This window comes from Cherax quadricarinatus, chromosome 5, assembly GCF_038502225.1.
Source record: "Cherax quadricarinatus isolate ZL_2023a chromosome 5, ASM3850222v1, whole genome shotgun sequence".
NCBI lineage: Eukaryota > Metazoa > Arthropoda > Malacostraca > Decapoda > Parastacidae > Cherax > Cherax quadricarinatus.
In genome coordinates, this window is record NC_091296.1 from 36,588,803 (window position 1) to 36,609,414 (window position 20,612).

At 41.6% G+C, this 20,612-nt stretch overlaps 1 protein-coding gene across 1 annotated transcript in view; it reads right to left on the bottom strand.

Annotated features, from left to right (window-relative positions):
* The window catches only part of LOC128684658 (queuosine-tRNA galactosyltransferase-like), a 46,277-nt gene extending 26,048 nt beyond the window's left edge, over positions 1-20,229 (bottom strand). Inside the window, exons 1-3 of the mRNA XM_053770936.2 lie at positions 20,161-20,229; positions 17,951-18,016; positions 12,412-12,575 (exon numbers count right to left, since the gene is read on the bottom strand). Of these exons, the coding sequence (XP_053626911.2) occupies positions 12,412-12,575; positions 17,951-18,007 (221 nt within the window). The 5' untranslated portion in view covers positions 18,008-18,016; positions 20,161-20,229. The remainder of the gene's footprint in view (positions 1-12,411; positions 12,576-17,950; positions 18,017-20,160) is intronic.
* Between the last annotated feature and the right edge of the window lie 383 nt (positions 20,230-20,612).

Below are 20,612 nucleotides of genomic sequence, written 5' to 3' on the forward strand. Positions count from 1 at the left end.
ACTATGTACATAGTTCTACTGTCTTCAAGTTATGTCCTAGAATTTGTATTGATAAAGCCACTGGATGGCGAAACGTCTACAATAAAGATACCCAGATGTTGCACAAGTGTCTTACTCTCATCATTGATACATCAACTGTGACCCCTCAATTCATCACTTCGGCTGTTGTTTTCCCTCATCAACTCTTCACCTTTGCCCTGAAGCAATGGACGACTTTTAGGGGGTTTAGTGCCAGCGATGAATTTAATAACTCACGAAATCGTAATAACGATGACTGCAAACGAATCAAAGAACAGGAGCCAGGTGGCTTAGTGCTTCACCCACTGATTTATTTAATAATAATAATAATAATAATAATAATAATAATAATAATAATAATAATAATAATAATAATAATAATAATAATAATAATAATAATTTAACAATAATAATAATGTTCCATGATATCCTTCTCGGGAATTTTTTTTTTTTTTTACTTCGGATGATGACCATCAGTAAAGTGTCGTAGACATTCCCTCTTTAATATTTTGACTACCGCTCACAGGACTGGTATTCGGTGCATGGTAAAGATATTAAACTAACACCGGTATATAAACGTGAATACTGACAGCATATTTTGCAATATTCATAACCTGGCAATGAAAGCTAATATGGCTTTGATAATGTGGAGTGAACATTAAAATGGTATGAAATACCGACAGATTGTTAGGTAAGACACATATGCAACAGTTAGGTATCTTTATTTCGAAACGTTTCGCCTACACAGTAGGCTTCTTCAGTCGAGTACAGAAAGGTTGATAGAAGCAGAAGATACTTGAAGACGATGTAATCTTTAAGGGTGATGGACTGATTACATCGTCTTCAAGTATCTTCTGCTTCTATCAACCTTTCTGTACTCGACTGAAGAAGCCTACTGTGTAGGCGAAACGTTTCGAAATAAAGATACCTAACTGTTGCATATGTGTCTTACCTAACAATAATGTGGAGTCATTTGAACTTTTCAATAAGTTGCTGAAACCACTGAGCATACAATGAAGACTTTCAACACAGAGGCAACAAACATTATGTGCTTGGGAGAGGCTAATGTCTATGAATAAAATAGGATAAAGTGAGAATTGGGATTACATTCGAGTATAAGATTCCTTACTAAGTAGGGTTTCACTCTAGTTAAACAGAGCATTATTAAATTTATCTGAAAATAAATGTCCTAAATCAACATCACATGCTCCGGCAATATTTCTGATATCTGCTGGTAGCAGGCTGAAGAGTCTTGGACTACACATATTGACAGTTGCCTGGTTAATTGTGTTTACATCCTATCGCCTACATGAGGGCCATTAAGGCTGCATATAAACCTCTCACCAAAACATCTTTCTCAATGTATATACACTGGAAAACTGAGTGACATACTGAGAAACCCCACTTGGTGTGTATCCTTCAAATTCCCCTTCCTTTGTAGGGTTTTATGGAGAGAGAGACAGGCCACTGTGACAGAGGCGGCGACCTTTTTTCATTATCTTGACATATGGTTACTTGACAACCAGGAAGGAAAGAAGAATGAAGAAATAAACCTATGCCTACCTGACTGTTCAAAAAGTCTGTTAATGTCTCGAAGTGAATCGTCAGTGAGGGAATATAGAGATCGTCGTAGTTTATAATATAAGCTACTGTTAGGGCTTTGCTTTGTCAGTATTTTTTTTTTTAACGGAGCGTTTGATATACACTGATGACAACATGAGAAAGGTATTTCGAGAGGAAAAGGATGGAAAGCAAGTTTACATATATGAAGAGGCTATGAGCCACTAAATAGGACAGGAAAGCCGCTGTCTTCCCTGTCTCTGTTCACCCATCAGTAAAATGGGCACCTGGGTGTTAGTCGACTGGTGTGGGTCGTATCCTGTGACAAAACTGACCTAATTTGCCCAATATGCTCTGCATAACAAGCGAAATGTATATAGTAGTACAGTCACGAATACGTAAAACATTATCTCAATCAAATTTGTTGCTCTGAGGAAATGAATCATTGTCAACGATGTTTGGATGATCGTCATACCTGGAGTATACATGGAGAAGGTTTCGCGGGTCAACGCCCCTGTTGCCAGGTCCGTGACCAGGCCTCATGGTGGATCAGGGCCTGATCAACCAGGTTGTTACTGCTGGCAGCACGTAAACCGACATACGAACCATAGCCCGGCTAATCAGGTACTGACTTTAGGTGATTGTTCAGCGCCTTCTTGAAGACAGCCAGAGGTCTGTTGGATATCCCCCTTACGTATACTGGGAGGCAGTTGAACAGTCTTGGGCCCTTGACACTTATTGTTGTCTCTCGGTGTACTCATGGCGTCCCTGCTATTCATTGGGGGATGTTGCATCTCCTGTCGAGTCTTTTGCTTTCGAAGGGGGTGATTTTCGTGTAAAAAGTTGATACTAATCCCTCTAGGATTTTCTAAGTGTATATTATCCTGTATAGTCTCATACCCCCCATACCACCAATCCGACGATATTCATCTTTGCAAATATACAGGGTCTAAAGCCAGCAACGAATAACAAAATACCTTTCATCCGTGGACTGCTTGCAGAGTCAAATGCAATGTTCGCGGTTTTCACAGAGACCCACATAAAGGATCACTTGGACAGTGAAATGTGGATCCCGAGTTACAACCTATACAGACGTGACAAAGTGAACAGGCAAAAGCGGGGTAAAGGAGGTTGGCCTGTATATCACAGAGTCATTTATATGCTCAGAACTACTAAATGCCTCAAATGATGTAGTTGAAGTTTTTGCAGTAAAGATCAAGAAACAAAACCTGGTCATTGTGGTAGTCTACAAGCCTCCGGATACAACGTCCCAACAATTCCAGGAACAGCTTTTGAAAATTGGCCACTGACTGGAAAATCTTCCAGCTCCTGCTCCCAGCATCTTGCTCCTGGGGGATTTCAACCTAAGGCACCTAAAATGGAGGAATATAGCAAATAATGCTACAGCAAAGATAACACCAGGAGGCAGCTCAGATGATAACTTGCACACACACGATCTTTTAAACCTCTGCACCAAATTTTCCTTAAACCAGCAAATAACAGAGCCAACACAATTGGAGAATATGCTGGACCTGATCTTCACTAACAATGATAATCTGATACGAAATGTCATCATATCAAAAACAATATACTCAGATCACAACATAATAGAGGTCCAGACATGTATGCGGGGAGGGGGGAGGGGAGACAAACAAAATGTGATCAGTCACGAGGGAGTCTTCACTAAATTCAACTTCAATAACAAAAACATAAGGTGGGACCAAGTAAACCAAAAGAGAGGAGCCACAACCTCTCCAGGGACAGAGGTTCTTTAGGGCCAGAAGAGAAAAAAGACTGGCAAGAAATGACAATAATCCTACACCACCTGAAAACACGTCTGGAACAGAGGCACGGACATTGGCCTCTACCCCAGAACAACAGATATTAGAGCCAGCAAATAAAAAAACCCTAAATTCCACCAATACGACATTTGTCTTTGCAAACATACAGGGTCTAAAGCCGTCAAAAAACAACAAAATTCCTTACATCAAGGGACTACTCACGGAGTCAAATGCAATGCTTGCAGCATTCACAGAGACCCACATAAAGGATCATTATGACAACGATATATGGATCCCAGGTTATAACCTGTTCAGATGCGACAGACTAAACAGGCAACAAGGAAGGGTTGGCCTGTATGTCACAGAGTCGCTTATTTGCACAGAACTACTAAACACCTCAACTGATGTAGATGAAGCTTTGGTGGTAAAGATTGAAAACCAAAACATTGTCATTGTGGGAGTATACAAGCCTCCAGATGCAACTTCCCAGCAATTCCAGGAGCAGTTTGAGAAAATTGACCACTGTCTGGAAAATCTCCCAACTCCTGCCCCAAACATCTTACTACTAGAAGATTTCAACCTGAGACACCTAAAATGGAGGAGTATAGCAAACATTGTCTTAGCAGAGATCACCCTGGGAGGCAGCTCAGATGAAAATTCACAGACACACGAACTATTAAATCTCTGCAACAAATTCACTTTAAACCAGCAAATAATAGAGCCTACAAGACTAGAAAATACGCTGGACCTCATCTTCACTAACAATGACGATCTGATACGTAATATAACTGTATCAAAGACAATTCACTCAGATCACAATATAATAGAGGTACAGACATGTATGCACAGAGCTCCGGACCAGCAAAATGTGAGCAGTCATGAAGGTCACTTCACAAAATTCAATTTCAATAACAAAAACATACAATGGGACCAAGTAAACCATGTCCTAAATGAAACAAGCTGGGAAGATATCGTAAACAACACGGATCCGAACACTTGCCTTCAAAAAATTAATTCTGTGGTTCTTGAGATCTGCTCAAGACACATTCCATTAAGAAAAAGAAAGAGAAGATGTAAACTAGAAAGAGAGAGACGCTCCCTATACAGACGAAGGCAAAGAGTCACAGAGCTGCTGAGTGGAGCCAATATATCTGAAATATGAAGGTAGGCACTAGTCAATGAAATTGCAAATATTGAACTTAAGCTGAAGGAATCTTACAGGAGACAAGAATCACAGGAAGAACTAAAAGCCATAAAGGAAATTGAAAAAACAAAACAAAATACTTCTTTTCTTATACCAAATCTAAGGGAAAAAACAACATCCAGTATTGGGCCCCTGCTTAGGCGGGATGGGACATACACAGATGATAGCCAAGAAATGAGTGAGATACTAAAGTCCCAATATGACTCAGTGTTCAGCGAGCCACTGCCCACTCTAAGGGTCGACAATCCAAATGAATTATTTATGAACAAAACTCAAAATTTGGTCATCTCAAAAATCTCGGATATTATTCTAACTCCACAAGACTTTAAAGAGGCAATTAATGACATGCCCATGCACTCAGAAATTGCAAGACACCCCTATTGCGTGCCTTCAGCATTTTATGGAGAGGGAGCATGGACACAGGGGTTATCTCGCACACACTAAAAACAAAAGATATAGCCCCACTCCACAAAGGTGGCAGCAAAGCATTTGCAAAGAACTACAGACCGATAGCACGAATATCCCATATAAAAATCTTTGAGAGGGTTCTAAGAAGCAAGATAGCCAACCATCTATATACCCATCAATTACACAACCCAGGGCAACATGGGCTTAGAGCAGGTCGCTTCTGCCTGTCCCAGCTACTGGACCACTATGACAAGGTCCTGGATACTGCAGAGAATAAACAAAATACAGATGTAGTATACACAGACTTTGCAAAAGCTTTCGACAAGTATGACCACGGTGTAATAGCACACAAAATGCGGGATAAAGGAATAACGGGAAAAATTGGTAGATGGATCTACAACTTCCTGACAAATAGAACACAAAGAGTAATAGTAAACAGAGTAAAGTCCCAGGCAGCCATGGTAAAAAGCTCTGTTCCACAAGGCATAGTACTCTCTCCCATTCTATTCCTCATCCTCATTTCCGACATAGAGATGTAAGCCATAGTTCCATGTCTTCCTTTGCGGATGACACCCGGATCACCATGGCAGTGACCTCCATCGAAGACACTGCGAGACTTCAAGCGGACATCAACCAAATCTTCGAATGGGCCACTCAAAACAATATGAAGTTCAACGAGGAGAAATTTCAACAACTCAGATATGGAAAACTTGAAGAAATTAAAAATGTGTCAGGGTATACCACAAATTCTAATCATACAGTAGAGTGGAAAAGTAATGTGAAAGAACTGGGAGTGATAATGTCAGAGGATCTTGCCTTCAAAGACCACAACAATGTATCTACCTCATCCACTAAGAAAATGATAGGATGGATAATGAGAACCTTCAAAACTAGGGATGCCAAGCCCATGATGATTCTCTTCAAATCACTTGTGCTCTCTAGGCTGGAATACTGCTGTACACTAACGGCCCCCTTCAAGGCTGGCGACATTGCAGACCTGGAGAGTGTACAAAGAAATTTCACGGCACACATAAGTGCGATAAGGCACCTAAACTACTGGGAACGGTTGAAGATCCTTGATCTGTATTCCCCCGAACGCAGGCGAGAGAGAGATACATGATAATATACACTTGGAAGGTCCTGTGATATGTATGCAAGGGATGGGGTTCATCTCTCTGGGGATGGAGTGGTTGCATTAGCCAATTCAATTGAGAGGGTAATTGATGACTTGTCTAGGAATGTAAACTGATAGATTATAGAGGTATGGGTGTTTGTGGGAAACAATCAGGCTGCAGCATTAGGGTTAAAAACAGCAGTTATTACCGGGATACCTCAGGGATATGTTTAAAAGACAATATTCAAAATAAAGTTGCTAGTAATGGCAAATCAATTAATCAACAAACAAGGAGAGATAGTAGAGGGCAACAAGTGACTAGCTCCCTTAAGGTTTACTATACAAATAGTAGGAGTCTAAGAAATAAGATAGAGCTAAAATTACTTGCAAGTGTAGGTAATATAGATATTATTGGTATAACAGAGACCTGGTTCAACCTGAAAGATAGAGAAATGCCTTCTGAATGCAACATACAGGGCTATAAACTATTCCACACTGATAGGGTCAACAGAAAGGGTGGTGGTGTGGCGATGTATGTCAGAGAAAATTTAAATTGTTTTCTTAGACATGATATAAGATTAGAAACATCGAACACAGAATCGGTTTGGCTTCAGTTTCTCGAGGGTCGTGACAAATTAATTTTGGGTGTGATTTACAGACCCCCAAACCTTGATAGGGAGGGCAGTAAGCTGTTATGGGACGAAATTCATAAGGCATCAAGATATGAAAATGTGATAATGGGAGATTTTAACTTTAGACAAATTGATTGGAACACTATGACAGGAAATCTTGAGTCTAGTGACTTTCTTGATACGGTTCAGGATTGCTTTTTAGAACAGGTTGTGATAGAACCAACTAGAGGAAACAATCTGCTTGACTTTGTTCTTGCCAACAAAGATTCACTAATTAATAATCTTGAGGTTAATGATGAGCTTGGGGAAAGTGATCACAAATCACTTAGTTTCAATATATCATGGAATTACCCAGATAACTGCAATCAAATCTCTGTCCCAGATTATCGCTTGGCCGACTTCATGGGACTGAAAAATTACCTGGGTGGGCTAAATTGGGATGTCCTGACTATGGGTCAGGTAGGTGATCTTGGTTGCCAATATGACGTTTTTCAGAGCATAGTTCTAGCTGCCCAGACAACTTTTGTTCCGAGTAGGGAAATTAGATCTAACAAAAATGATCCCAAATGGATGAACAATAGATTAAAACATCTCATTGGTCAAAAGAGAGGCATATATAGGCGTATCAAAAGAGGGGATGGAGAGAAATAAAGAGAGAAATAAAGAAAGAAATAAAGAAATAAAGAGAGAAATAAAGAAAGGAATAAGAAAAGCAAAAAGAGATTATGAGGCTAAGGTCGCAAGGGATTCAAAGACTAACCCAAAAGGGTTCTTTCAGGTATACAGAAGTAAGATTAGGGAAAAGATTGGCCCACTTAAGAGTAACTCTGGTCAGATCACTGACAGTGATAAGGATATGTGTGAAATTCTAAATACCTACTTCCTCTCAGTTTTCACCCTGGAAAATACTAGCGATATTCCTGAAATAATAGATTACGTAGAACAGGATGATAATAAACTATGTACGATTGCGGTAACTAGTGACATGGTCCTCAAACAAATAGAGAAACTAAAACCTAACAAATCCCCAGGTCCTGATGAACTGTTTGCAAGGGTGTTAAAGGAATGTAAAAAGGAACTTAGCATACCTTTGGCTAATCTTTTTAACATATCACTACACACTGGCATAGTGCCTGATAAGTGGAAAATGGCAAATGTAATATCTATTTACAAGGCAGGTGACAGGCACTTGGCTTCGAACTATAGACCAATAAGCCTTACCTCCATGGTGGGAAAATTTATGCAATCAATAATTGCCGAAGCAATTCGTAGCCATCTTGACAGGCACAGATTAATTAATGATTCTCAACACGGTTTTACAAAGGGGCGTTCCTGTCTTACGAATTTACTAACTTTTTTCACTAAGGTGTTTGAGGAGGTAGATCATGGTAATGAATATGATATTGTGTATATGGACTTCAGTAAGGCTTTCGATAGAGTTCCACACCAGAGGCTATTGAGGAAACTTAGGGCCGTCCAATTCATTCTAATGAGGATATTATAGCACTCCAGGATGATTTGAATAGACTGACGCAATGGTCGGAGAAGTGGTAGATGCAGTTTAATATTGACAAATGCTAAGTTCTAAATGTTGGACAGTTAAATAACCACGCCACATATAAACTAAATAATGTAGATCTTAATACTACCGATTGCGAAAAGGATTTAGGAGTTCTGGTTAGCAGTAACCTAAAACCAAGACAACAGTGCATTAGTGTTCGCAATAAAGCTAACAGAAATCTTGGCTTCATATCTAGAAGTATAAATAATAGAAGTCCTCAGGTTGTTCTTCAACTCTATATATCCTTGGTTAGGCCTCATTTAGACTATGCTGCTCAGTTCTGGTCTTTGTATTACCGAATGGATATAAATGCTCTGGAAAACGTACAAAGGAGGATGACAAAGATGATCTCATGTATCAGAAATCTTCCCTATGAGGATAGACTGAAGGCCCTGAATCTGCACTCTCTCGAAAGGCGTAGAATTAGGGGAAATATGATCGAGGTGTATAACTGGAAAACAGGAATAAATAAAGGGGATGTAAATAGTGTGATGAAAATTTCCAGCCAAGACAGGACTCGCAGCAATGATTTCAAGTTGGAAAAATTCAGATTCAGGAAGGATATAGGAAAGTACTGGTTAGGTAATAGAGTTGTGGATGAGTGGAACAAGCTCCCGAGTACAGTTATTGAGGCTAAAACGTTGTGTAGTTTTAAAAATAGGTTAAATAAATACATGAGTGGGTGTGGGTGGGTGTGAGTTGGACCTGACTAGCTTGTGTTGCTGGGTCTGGTACAGTGCTCCATCCTTGAGTGGAGATGACCAGACTGGGTGGGCCATTGGGATAATCCGGGGGGTGGGTCATTGGTCTAATCCGGGGGGGGGAGACATGGACCTGCTCCGCATGGGTCAGTAGGCCTGTTGCAGTGTTCCTTCTTTCTTATGTTCTTATGTTCTTATGTACCAAAGCTACACACGAAAATCACTCCATATAAAAGCAAAAGACTCGACAGGAGATGCAACATTCCCCCGATGAAAAGCAGGGGCGCCACGAGTACACTGAGAGACAACACAATAAATATCCGGGGCCCAAGACTGTTCAATTGCCTCCCAGTATACATAAGGGGGGATTACCAATAGACCCCTGGCTGTCTTCAAGAACGCACTGGACAGGCACCTAAAGTCAGTACCTGACCAACCGGGCTGTGGTTCGTACGTCAGCTTGCGTGCGGCCAGCAGTAACAGCCTGGTTGATCAGACCCTGATCCACCATGAGGCCTGGTCTTAGACCGGGCCGCGGGGGCGTTGACCCCCGAAACCCTCTCCAGGTAAACTCCAGGTGAGTCCTAAATCATATAAACTGGGAAGATAGCCTAAGTAATATGGATCCTAGCCTATGTCTAGAACAATTTAACTTTGTGGCACTCGAAGTATCCTCAAGGCACATTCCCTTAAGGAAAAGGAGAAGATGTAAACTAGAAAAAGAAAGGCGCTCCCTATACAGGCGATGGCAAAGAATAACAGAGCGACTACAAGAGGCCAATATATCTGCAATACGTAGGGAGACACTGGTCAGAGAAATAGCAAACATCAAACTAAAGCTAAAGGAATCTTACAGGATTCAAGAAACGAGGGGAAGAATTAAAAGCCATAAATGAAATTGAAAGGAACCCAATGTATTTCTTTTCTTATGCCAAATCAAAGTCGAGAACAACATCCAGTACTGGGCCCCTACATAAATGGGATGGGTCCGACACAGATGACACCAAAGAAATGAGTGAGCTACTGAAGTCCTAATATGACTCGGCTTTTAGCGAGCCGCTAACCAGACTGAGAGTCGAAGAACTAAATGATTTTTTTATGAGAGAGAGACAGAATTTGGTAGACACACATCTCTCTGATATTATCCTGACGCCAAATGACTTTGAAAAGGCGATAAATGACATGCCCATGCACTCTGCCCCAGGCCCAAACTCATGGAACTCCGAGTTCATCAAGAACTGCAAGAAGCCTCTATCACATGCTCTTAACATCCTATGGAGAGGGAGCATGGACACTGGGGTTGTCCCACAGTTACTAAAAACAACAGATATAGCCTCATTCCACAAAGGGGATAGTAAAGCAATAGCAAAGAACCACAGACCGATACGCTAACATCCCATATCATAAAAATCTTTGAAAGGGTTCTAAGAAGCAAGATCACCACCCATCTAGATACCCATCAGTTACACAACCCAGGGCAGCATGGGTTTAGGACGGGTCGCTCCTGTCTGTCCCAACTACTGGACCACTACGACAAGGTCCTGGATGCTCTAGACGACAAAGAGAATGCAGATATAATATTCACAGACTTTGCAAAAGCCTTTGACAAGTGTAACCATGGTGTGATAGTGCACAAAATACATGATAAAGGAATAACAGGAAACGTTGTTAAATAGATCTATAATTTCCTAACAAATAGAACACAAAGAGTAGTAGTCAACAGAGTAAAATCTGAGGCAGCTACGGTGAAAAGCTCTGTTCCACAAGGCACAGTACTCGCTCCCATCTTGTTCCTCATCCTCATATAGGACATAGACAGGGATGTAAGCCACAGCGCCGTGTCTTCCTTTGCAGATGACACCCAAATTTATGGGAGTGTCCTCCATTGAAGACACTGCAAGACTCCAGGCGGACATCAACCAAATCTTTAAATGGGCTGCAGAAAACAATATGAAGTTCAATGATGAGAAATTTCAATTACTCAAATATGGAAAACGTGAGGAAATTAAAACTTCATAGGAGTATAAAACAAATTCCAACCACACAATAGAGCAAAAAGCTAATGTCAAAGACCTGTGAGTGATCATGTCCGAGGATCTCACCTTCAAGGGCCATAACATTGTATCAATCGCATCTGCTAGAAAAATGACAGGATGGATAATGAGAACCTTCAAAATTAGGGAGGCCAAGCCCATGATGACACTCTTCAGGTCGCTTGTTCTATATAAGCTGGAATATTGCTGCACACTAACAGCACCTTTCAAGGCAGGTGAAATTACTGACTTAGAAAATGTACACAGAACATTCACGGCACACATAACTGAGATAAAGCACCTCAGTTACTGGGAGCGCTTGAAGTTCCTCGAATGCAGGCGGGAGAGATACATGATTATATACACTTGGAAAATCCTAGAGGGATTAGTACCAAACTTGCACACGAAAATCACTCACTACGAAAGCAAAAGACTCGGCAGACGATGCAACATCCCCCCAATGAAAAGCAGGGGTGCCACTAGCACGAAAGAGACAACACATTAAGTGTGAGATGCCCAAGACCGTCAACTGCCTCCCACCAATAGACCTCAGGCTGTCTTCAGGCAGGCACTAGACAGGCACCTAAAGTCAGTACCTGACCAGCAGGGCTGTGGATCGTACGTTGGACTGCGTGCGGCTAGCAGTAACAGCCTGGTTGATCAGGTCCTGGTCTACCATGAGGCCTGGTCACAGACCGGGCCGCGGGGGCGTTGACCCCCGAAACTCTCTCCCGGTATACACCAGGTATCTTTCTCACCTGGGTTCCAGGGAATACCATTCCCAGTAATTTAGGTGCTTTATCGTACTTTTGTGTGCTGTGAATATTCTCTGTACATTCTCCAGGACAGCAACGTCGCCTGCCTTGAAGGCGGCAGTTAGTGTACAGCAATATTCCAGCCTCGAGAGAACAAGTGATTTGAAGAGAATCATCATGGGCTTGGCGTCCCTAGTTTTGAATGTTCTCATCATGTATCCTATCATTTTCCAAGCAGATGTGGAAGATACGTTGTTGTAGACCGAGATGTTGTTGGAGAATAATAATAATAATAATTATTATTATTATTATTATGGGAAGCGTTAAACCCGTAGGGATTATACAGCGCTTGTGGGAGAGGGGCTGGAAGCCATTCAGGCTCATTTTAGGGAACTGGAGCACAGATCTAATTCCCTGGATCAAGAGTGCGTGGAAAAGGTTGGTAGAGGAGGCAGGAGGTAATGGAGTTTCACCTGGAAAGAATTGCACTGGAACGATCTACTTTTCATTGGGTTAATTTTATACACTTTCTAATGTTTCCTCTCATTCCATGTATAATTAAAATTTTATTAATCTTAGTAAAAAAAAAGCAGCTGCAGTTTTATTTTTAATTACACTAATAAAACTGTCAGTAGCACTCTGACCTGTTAAACACAGAGCGATGGATGAACCAAGTTGGCATAACAACCGTTGGGCCATTTGAAGTATATATCTGCATTGTCAGCTGTGCAGGTGTCAAGCCATTTGCCCACCTAGTGTAACGCAAAGTTGAGTCTGCTGGTTCACGTCGAAATCTGCTCCCAACAATCTGTAAATCACGACACGCTTAATCGGCACGACATATAAATACAGCATATATGTATATGTATGCAAGACAAGCCACAAGGGAGTGGAAATATTTAGCTCAAGTATTTTCACACTTCTCAGTGCATCATTGGAGCTATGCAATGTTGCAACTGAAGGAGTGAGGGAAGGTTTTTCTCAGAACAGCGAAGAGTGGGCCTGTCGCCTTCTGGCTGTCTAGTGTCAATGACCACAGTTCTAAGGGTAATGTGGCAGGTGACACATCCGCACTACGCTACTCTGAGAACTCTCTCCCTGCTCTAGTTGCTCTCTTGCAACATTGCACAGTTCCTGATGATGCATGAAAAGTGTGAAAGTACTTGAGCTAAAGATTTCCACTCCCCTTCCCGTGGCTTGTCTTGCATAGTTAAGATTGCCCGTCTGCGACTATTTGCATATATATATATATATATATATATATATATATATATATATATATATATATATATATATATATATATATATATATATATATATATATATATATATATATATATATATATATATACGTATATATATATATATATATATATATATATATATATATATATATATATATATATATATATATATATATATATATATATATATATATATATATATATATATATATATATATATATATATATATGCAAGGAATTCGCAAGAGCAGTGAAATATACACATTGATATCTGGCTGAAGGAGACTCGAACCTACGAACGTTGGAACAAGGTACGCAGTGTGGTGAGATTCGTATAGCACTGCGTACCTTGTTCCAAGGTTCGTAGGTTCGAGTCTCCTTCAGCCAGAGATCAGTGTTTGTATTTATATATATATATAGGTACAAGTTTAATCTGTCAGTATCAGAAAATGAATGAGATGATAAAAAAAAACTGATGACTAAAAGTGTGTATGGAACTGGAGTGAAGGGAAGGAGGAGTGGGGGTCGTCATAGACGGTAAAGCTAGAGGCTTGAGCGTCCAACAAGCTTGTGTGAGCGTGATAACTGGCTTGTGTGAGCGTGATAACAGGCTTGTGTGAGCGTGATAACTGGCTTGTGTGAGCGTGATAACAGGCTTGTGTGAGCGTGATAACTGGCTTGTGTGAGCGTGATAACTGGCTTGTGTGAGCGTGATAACTGGCTTGTGTGAGCGTGATAACTGGCTTGTGTGAGCGTGATAACAGGCTTGTGTGAGCGTGATAACAGGCTTGTGTGAGCGTGATAACAGGCTTGTGTGAGCGTGATAACAGGCTTGTGTGAGCGTGATAACTGGCTTGCGTGAGCGTGATAACAGGCTTGTGTGAGCGTGATAACTGGCTTGTGTGAGCGTGATAACTGGCTTGTGTGAGCGTGATAACTGGCTTGTGTGAGCGTGATAACAGGCTTGTGTGAGCGTGATAACTGGCTTGTGTGAGCGTGATAACAGGCTTGTGTGAGCGTGATAACAGGCTTGTGTGAGCGTGATAACTGGCTTGTGTGAGCGTGATAACTGGCTTGTGTGAGCGTGATAACTGGCTTGTGTGAGCGTGATAACTGGCTTGTGTGAGCGTGATAACTGGCTTGTGTGAGCGTGATAACTGGCTTGTGTGAGCGTGATAACTGGCTTGTGTGAGCGTGATAACAGGCTTGTGTGAGCGTGATAACAGGCTTGTGTGAGCGTGATAACAGGCTTGTGTGAGCGTGATAACTGGCTTGTGTGAGCGTGATAACTGGCTTGTGTGAGCGTGATAACTGGCTTGTGTGAGCGTGATAACTGGCTTGTGTGAGCGTGATAACAGGCTTGTGTGAGCGTGATAACAGGCTTGTGTGAGCGTGATAACAGGCTTGTGTGAGCGTGATAACAGGCTTGTGTGAGCGTGATAACAGGCTTGTGTGAGCGTGATAACAGGCTTGTGTGAGCGTGATAACTGGCTTGTGTGAGCGTGATAACTGGCTTGTGTGAGCGTGATAACAGGTTTGTGTGAGCGTGATAACTGGCTTGTGTGAGCGTGATAACAGGCTTGTGTGAGCGTGATAACAGGCTTGTGTGAGCGTGATAACTGGCTTGTGTGAGCGTGATAACTGGCTTGTGTGAGCGTGATAACAGGCTTGTGTGAGCGTGATAACTGGCTTGTGTGAGCGTGATAACAGGCTTGTGTGAGCGTGATAACAGGCTTGTGTGAGCGTGATAACTGGCTTGTGTGAGCGTGATAACTGGCTTGTGTGAGCGTGATAACAGGCTTGTGTGAGCGTGATAACAGGCTTGTGTGAGCGTGATAACAGGCTTGTGTGAGCGTGATAACTGGCTTGTGTGAGCGTGATAACAGGCTTGTGTGAGCGTGATAACAGGCTTGTGTGAGCGTGATAACAGGCTTGTGTGAGCGTGATAACAGGCTTGTGTGAGCGTGATAACAGGCTTGTGTGAGCGTGATAACAGGCTTGTGTGAGCGTGATAACTGGCTTGTGTGAGCGTGATAACTGGCTTGTGTGAGCGTGATAACAGGCTTGTGTGAGCGTGATAACAGGCTTGTGTGAGCGTGATAACAGGCTTGTGTGAGCGTGATAACAGGCTTGTGTGAGCGTGATAACTGGCTTGTGTGAGCGTGATAACTGGCTTGTGTGAGCGTGATAACAGGCTTGTGTGAGCGTGATAACAAGCTTGTGTGAGCGTGATAACTGGCTTGTGTGAGCGTGATAACAGGCTTGTGTGAGCGTGATAACAGGCTTGTGTGAGCGTGATAACTGGCTTGTGTGAGCGTGATAACAGGCTTGTGTGAGCGTGATAACAGGCTTGTGTGAGCGTGATAACAGGCTTGTGTGAGCGTGATAACTGGCTTGTGTGAGCGTGATAACAGGCTTGTGTGAGCGTGATAACAGGCTTGTGTGAGCGTGATAACAGGCTTGTGTGAGCGTGATAACTGGCTTGTGTGAGCGTGATAACAGGCTTGTGTGAGCGTGATAACAGGCTTGTGTGAGCGTGATAACAGGCTTGTGTGAGCGTGATAACAGGCTTGTGTGAGCGTGATAACTGGCTTGTGTGAGCGTGATAACAGGCTTGTGTGAGCGTGATAACAGGCTTGTGTGAGCGTGATAACTGGCTTGTGTGAGCGTGATAACTGGCTTGTGTGAGCGTGATAACTGGCTTGTGTGAGCGTGATAACAGGTTTGTGTGAGCGTGATAACAGGCTTGTGTGAGCGTGATAACAGGCTTGTGTGAGCGTGATAACAGGTTTGTGTGAGCGTGATAACTGGCTTGTGTGAGCGTGATAACAGGCTTGTGTGAGCGTGATAACAGGCTTGTGTGAGCGTGATAACAGGCTTGTGTGAGCGTGATAACAGGCTTGTGTGAGCGTGATAACTGGCTTGTGTGAGCGTGATAACAGGCTTGTGTGAGCGTGATAACAGGCTTGTGTGAGCGTGATAACAGGCTTGTGTGAGCGTGATAACAGGCTTGTGTGAGCGTGATAACAGGCTTGTGTGAGCGTGATAACTGGCTTGTGTGAGCGTGATAACAGGCTTGTGTGAGCGTGATAACAGGCTTGTGTGAGCGTGATAACTGGCTTGTGAGCGTGATAACAGGCTTGTGTGAGCGTGATAACAGGCTTGTGTGAGCGTGATAACAGGCTTGTGTGAGCGTGATAACAGGCTTGTGTGAGCGTGATAACAGACTTGTGTGAGCGTGATAACAGGCTTGTGTGAGCGTGGTAACAGGCTTGTGTGAGCGTGATAACTGACTTGTGTGAGCGTGATAACAGGCTCGTGTGAGCGTGATAACAGACTTGTGTGAGCGTGATAACAGACTTGTGTGAGCGTGATAACTGGCTTGTGTGAGCGTGATAACAGGCTTGTGTGAGCGTGATAACAGGCTTGTGTGAGCGTGATAACAGGCTTGTGTGAGCGTGATAACAGGCTTGTGTGAGCGTGATAACAGGCTTGTGTGAGCGTGATAACTGGCTTGTGTGAGCGTGATAACAGGCTTGTGTGAGCGTGATAACAGGCTTGTGTGAGCGTGATAACTGGCTTGTGAGCGTGATAACAGGCTTGTGTGAGCGTGATAACAGGTTTGTGTGAGCGTGATAACAGGCTTGTGTGAGCGTGATAACAGGTTTGTGTGAGCGTGATAACAGGCTTGTGTGAGCGTGATAACAGGCTTGTGTGAGCGTGGTAACAGGCTTGTGTGAGCGTGATAACTGACTTGTGTGAGCGTGATAACAGGCTCGTGTGAGCGTGATAACAGACTTGTGTGAGCGTGATAACAGACTTGTGTGAGCGTGATAACTGACTTGTGTGAGCGTGATAACAGGCTTGTGTGAGCGTGATAACAGACTTGTGTGAGCGTGATAACAGACTTGTGTGAGCGTGATAACTGACGTGTGAGCGTGATAACTGACTTGTGTGAGCGTGATAACAGGCTTGTGTGAGCGTGATAACAGACTTGTGTGAGCGTGATAACAGACTTGTGTGAGCGTGATAACAGGCTTGTGTGAGCATGATAACAGGTTTGTGTGAGCGTGGTAACAGGCTTGTGTGAGCGTGATAACAAGTTTGTGTGAGTGTGATAACAGGCTTGTGTGAGCGTGATAACTGGCTTGTGTGAGCGTGATAACTGTCTTGTGTGAGCGTGATAACAGGTTTGTGTGAGCGTGATAACTGGCTTGTGTGAGCGTGATAACAGGCTTGTGTGAGCGTGATAACAGGCTTGTGTGAGCGTGATAACTGGCTTGTGTGAGCGTGATAACAGGTTTGTGTGAGCGTGATAACTGGCTTGTGTGAGCGTGATAACAGGCTTGTGTGAGCGTGATAACAGGCTTGTGTGAGCGTGATAACTGGCTTGTGTGAGCGTGATAACAGGTTTGTGTGAGCGTGATAACTGGCTTGTGTGAGCGTGATAACTGGCTTGTGTGAGCGTGATAACAGGTTTGTGTGAGCGTGATAACAGGCTTGTGTGAGCGTGATAACAGGTTTGTGTGAGCGTGATAACTGGCTTGTGTAAGCATGATAGAGAAGAGTGAGTGGAGACAAGTGGTTGGAATGTTTGAGAGTGAGCAAGGTAACATTTAGGAAGGAATTTAGGGAAACCGGTTAGCCGGTTTCTCTGAATCCTTGCTGGATGTAGTCACAACAAATCAAGAGATTCTTCACTGCTTAACAGTTTTACACATTTATGACGATTGTTTAAGATTATGTAATAATTATTCATAATTTTTTATCATATCCTGTTTCCCATAAAATTACATTGAAATTATTGCGTTTTCTTACTTTGGATTACACATCAAATAAATTTTACTATTGTATTTAATATACAGGATAGATTTTTGATAAGCACAGCAGTTTTTAACTTATTTTTTCCAATATATAGAATTTTGAAATAACTACTTACAGCATTATGATTATACACTGCGAGATTGTATTGTTTTTGTACCCGTGTTGGCAACATAATATCATCCTGAAAGAGAAAATATGCATTAAAATTTGTGAGTCTAAGTGATGCAGTAAAAATATTGTGTAAAAAATGCTCCATAGTTCCGGGATTGTACTGCAACCTGACGTGTATTATACCTGGTGAGTCAGAGTGGCCAGGAGAGAGGAGAGTGAGGTGTTTTGTGCAGCAGGTGAAGCACAGCAGATAGAGCAAGATGTAGCTGTGTGAGTAGCTGAATTGGCGAGTTTTTTTTTAGTTTATACTATAGTTAATTTTATTTGTGTTTAATTGCTCTCATGTTTACCTGTAAGGTCCTAGTGTGCAGAGGCCTGTTTAAGTTTTGGCAGAGTACTCGTATAGTGTTGTTACCTGCTGGTAGACACACCAGCAGAAAGGTGGGGGTGTCATGGAGCCTCCCTGTTTATATATCTTGTTTTGCTCACTAGTAGTAGTGTGCTAGTGAGTTAATGTGAGTAAAGATGTTGGTCGTAGTAGAGCAGATTGTAGGTTGTATATACGTTACTATTAACATGTTATATTTTTGTATATGTGAGTTTTTGTGTCCTTATAATAATAATAGTGACTAATTAACATTTCACATTTAATGTGAAGGTGCAAGCTGGCCCTAGAGAAACTTCTTTTTCTATTTTTAATAATATAAATGCCCCTAGACAGGCAGGTCATTTACCCTTCAGGAACCAGGACTTTTTATTTAAGTTATGCATTCAAAAAGCGTAACGACTGATTACATTGTCTTCACATCTCTACTACTACAAACTCCTCTGTATTCGACTGAAGAAGCCTATTGTGTAGGCGAAATGTTTCGGAATAAAGATACCTAACTGCTGCACATGTGTCTTAGTTATCAACATGAGGCAGAATGTATGAACAAGTCGTGTACACTGGCTGCTCACGGTCACCTGGCAATATTAAAACTTGAATAGTACGTAAATACCGACAAGGTGGAGCAAATGACAATCTAGTGTCGTTAATAAGGTGTCCAAAACATCTGAATGTTATTTTATTGAACCTACAATTATTATTATTATTATTATTATTATTATTATTATTATTAGTAGTAGTAGTAGTAGTAGTAGTAGTAGTAGTAGTAGTAGTAGTAGTATTAGTAGTACATTAACAAAAGATTTGGAACCACTATTTAATAAATAAATATTTAATATTCTGTTAATCTAGCAGTGAATGGGTAATGTAACATAGGTCCCTGGATATACTTAGCTGCTGTGGGTGGCATCTTTTGCAAGGGTAAGAAATATCTCACTATAACAGCCTCACTATGACAGAGTACTTGACTTTCTTGGGTGTATCCTGGGTTCATAAGGAACATAAGTAGTGTTCATCACTGTAATACTCTAGCCAGCCGTTTAGTTCTCGTTTAATGCTGCCTATAAATGTGGACTTTTCCAAAGATAATTTAAATAAATTGTTAACACTGCATTGTAACGTATTTGAAGAAGATGAACAAGATGATGATGAAATAGAAGAAAAGAAGATTAAGATGAAGAAGAATAGAAAGATGCTAAAGAGAAAGAAGGGAATACTTTACGGCATACGAATTTCTGGAAGGTTAATAACCGGGATAACGCAATAAAGCCATTATATTCGGCTTATTTCCACTGGGGTCCTTTGATCCCCTTCCCTCAGGATGCGACCAATAAAAGTGCTCTAACACCCAGGTACCAACTTACTGCTAGGTGAACAGGGGCTGCAGGTGTAAGGTGACTTTCCCAACTACACCTGCCCCTAGGTGGAACGTGGTCCTGCGCCTGCTAGCCAATGGCTTTTAGACCGAGCAACAAACCACAGAAAACTCTGTTCTCACCTGAGTCATACACATTATTAAAAAAATGTTTATTTTTATCTGCATTTATTTAAATAATTCAAATGGTTCCAAAGTATATTAAGAATTTTATACTTAAAACTCGAGAGTGGTATGTCAGGGAATAAAACTAACTCTAAGAAAAATCACAAATAACCTACACTAATTGAAGGCTCGTGACGTTTCGGTCTGTCTTGCACCTTTGTCCATGGTCCAGGACAGACCGAAACGTCGTCTTGAGGGAGATTTGTTAATTGTTCCAGATACTGCACTATAACTTAAAAAAAAAAACTTGAATTGTAGTGAAATACAAAGAGTACCTCTATCTTACCGCATCAAGAAAGCAGAGGAACTTCCCATGGCTCTGGTGCACCGCCTTGTTTTTAGCATAGCCAACTGGGGAGAACGACAGGTTATTAATGAAAAGGTATTAAAGTTTACTGGTATGTAAGAACAAAATAAGGAGATACTAGAACGATATTTTTCTTAGAGTCACCTGCATTTTATGTATATATATACTGTACACTGTAGAGAATTGTGTATAATAAAAGAATTATGGATAAAACAGAGAGTAGGACTGAGGAGGAGCAAGGAGGCTTTAGGAAGAGTAGGGGATGTGTAGACCAAGTGTTTACATTGAAGATAAAGATAAGCAAATTTTCATTGTATTCATGGATTTAGAAAAGGCTCCAGAAAGGATCATTCTAGGCTCCAGTAAGGATCACTTTATTCTCCAGTAAGGATCACTCTAGGCTCCAGTAAGAATCACTTTATTCTCAAGGA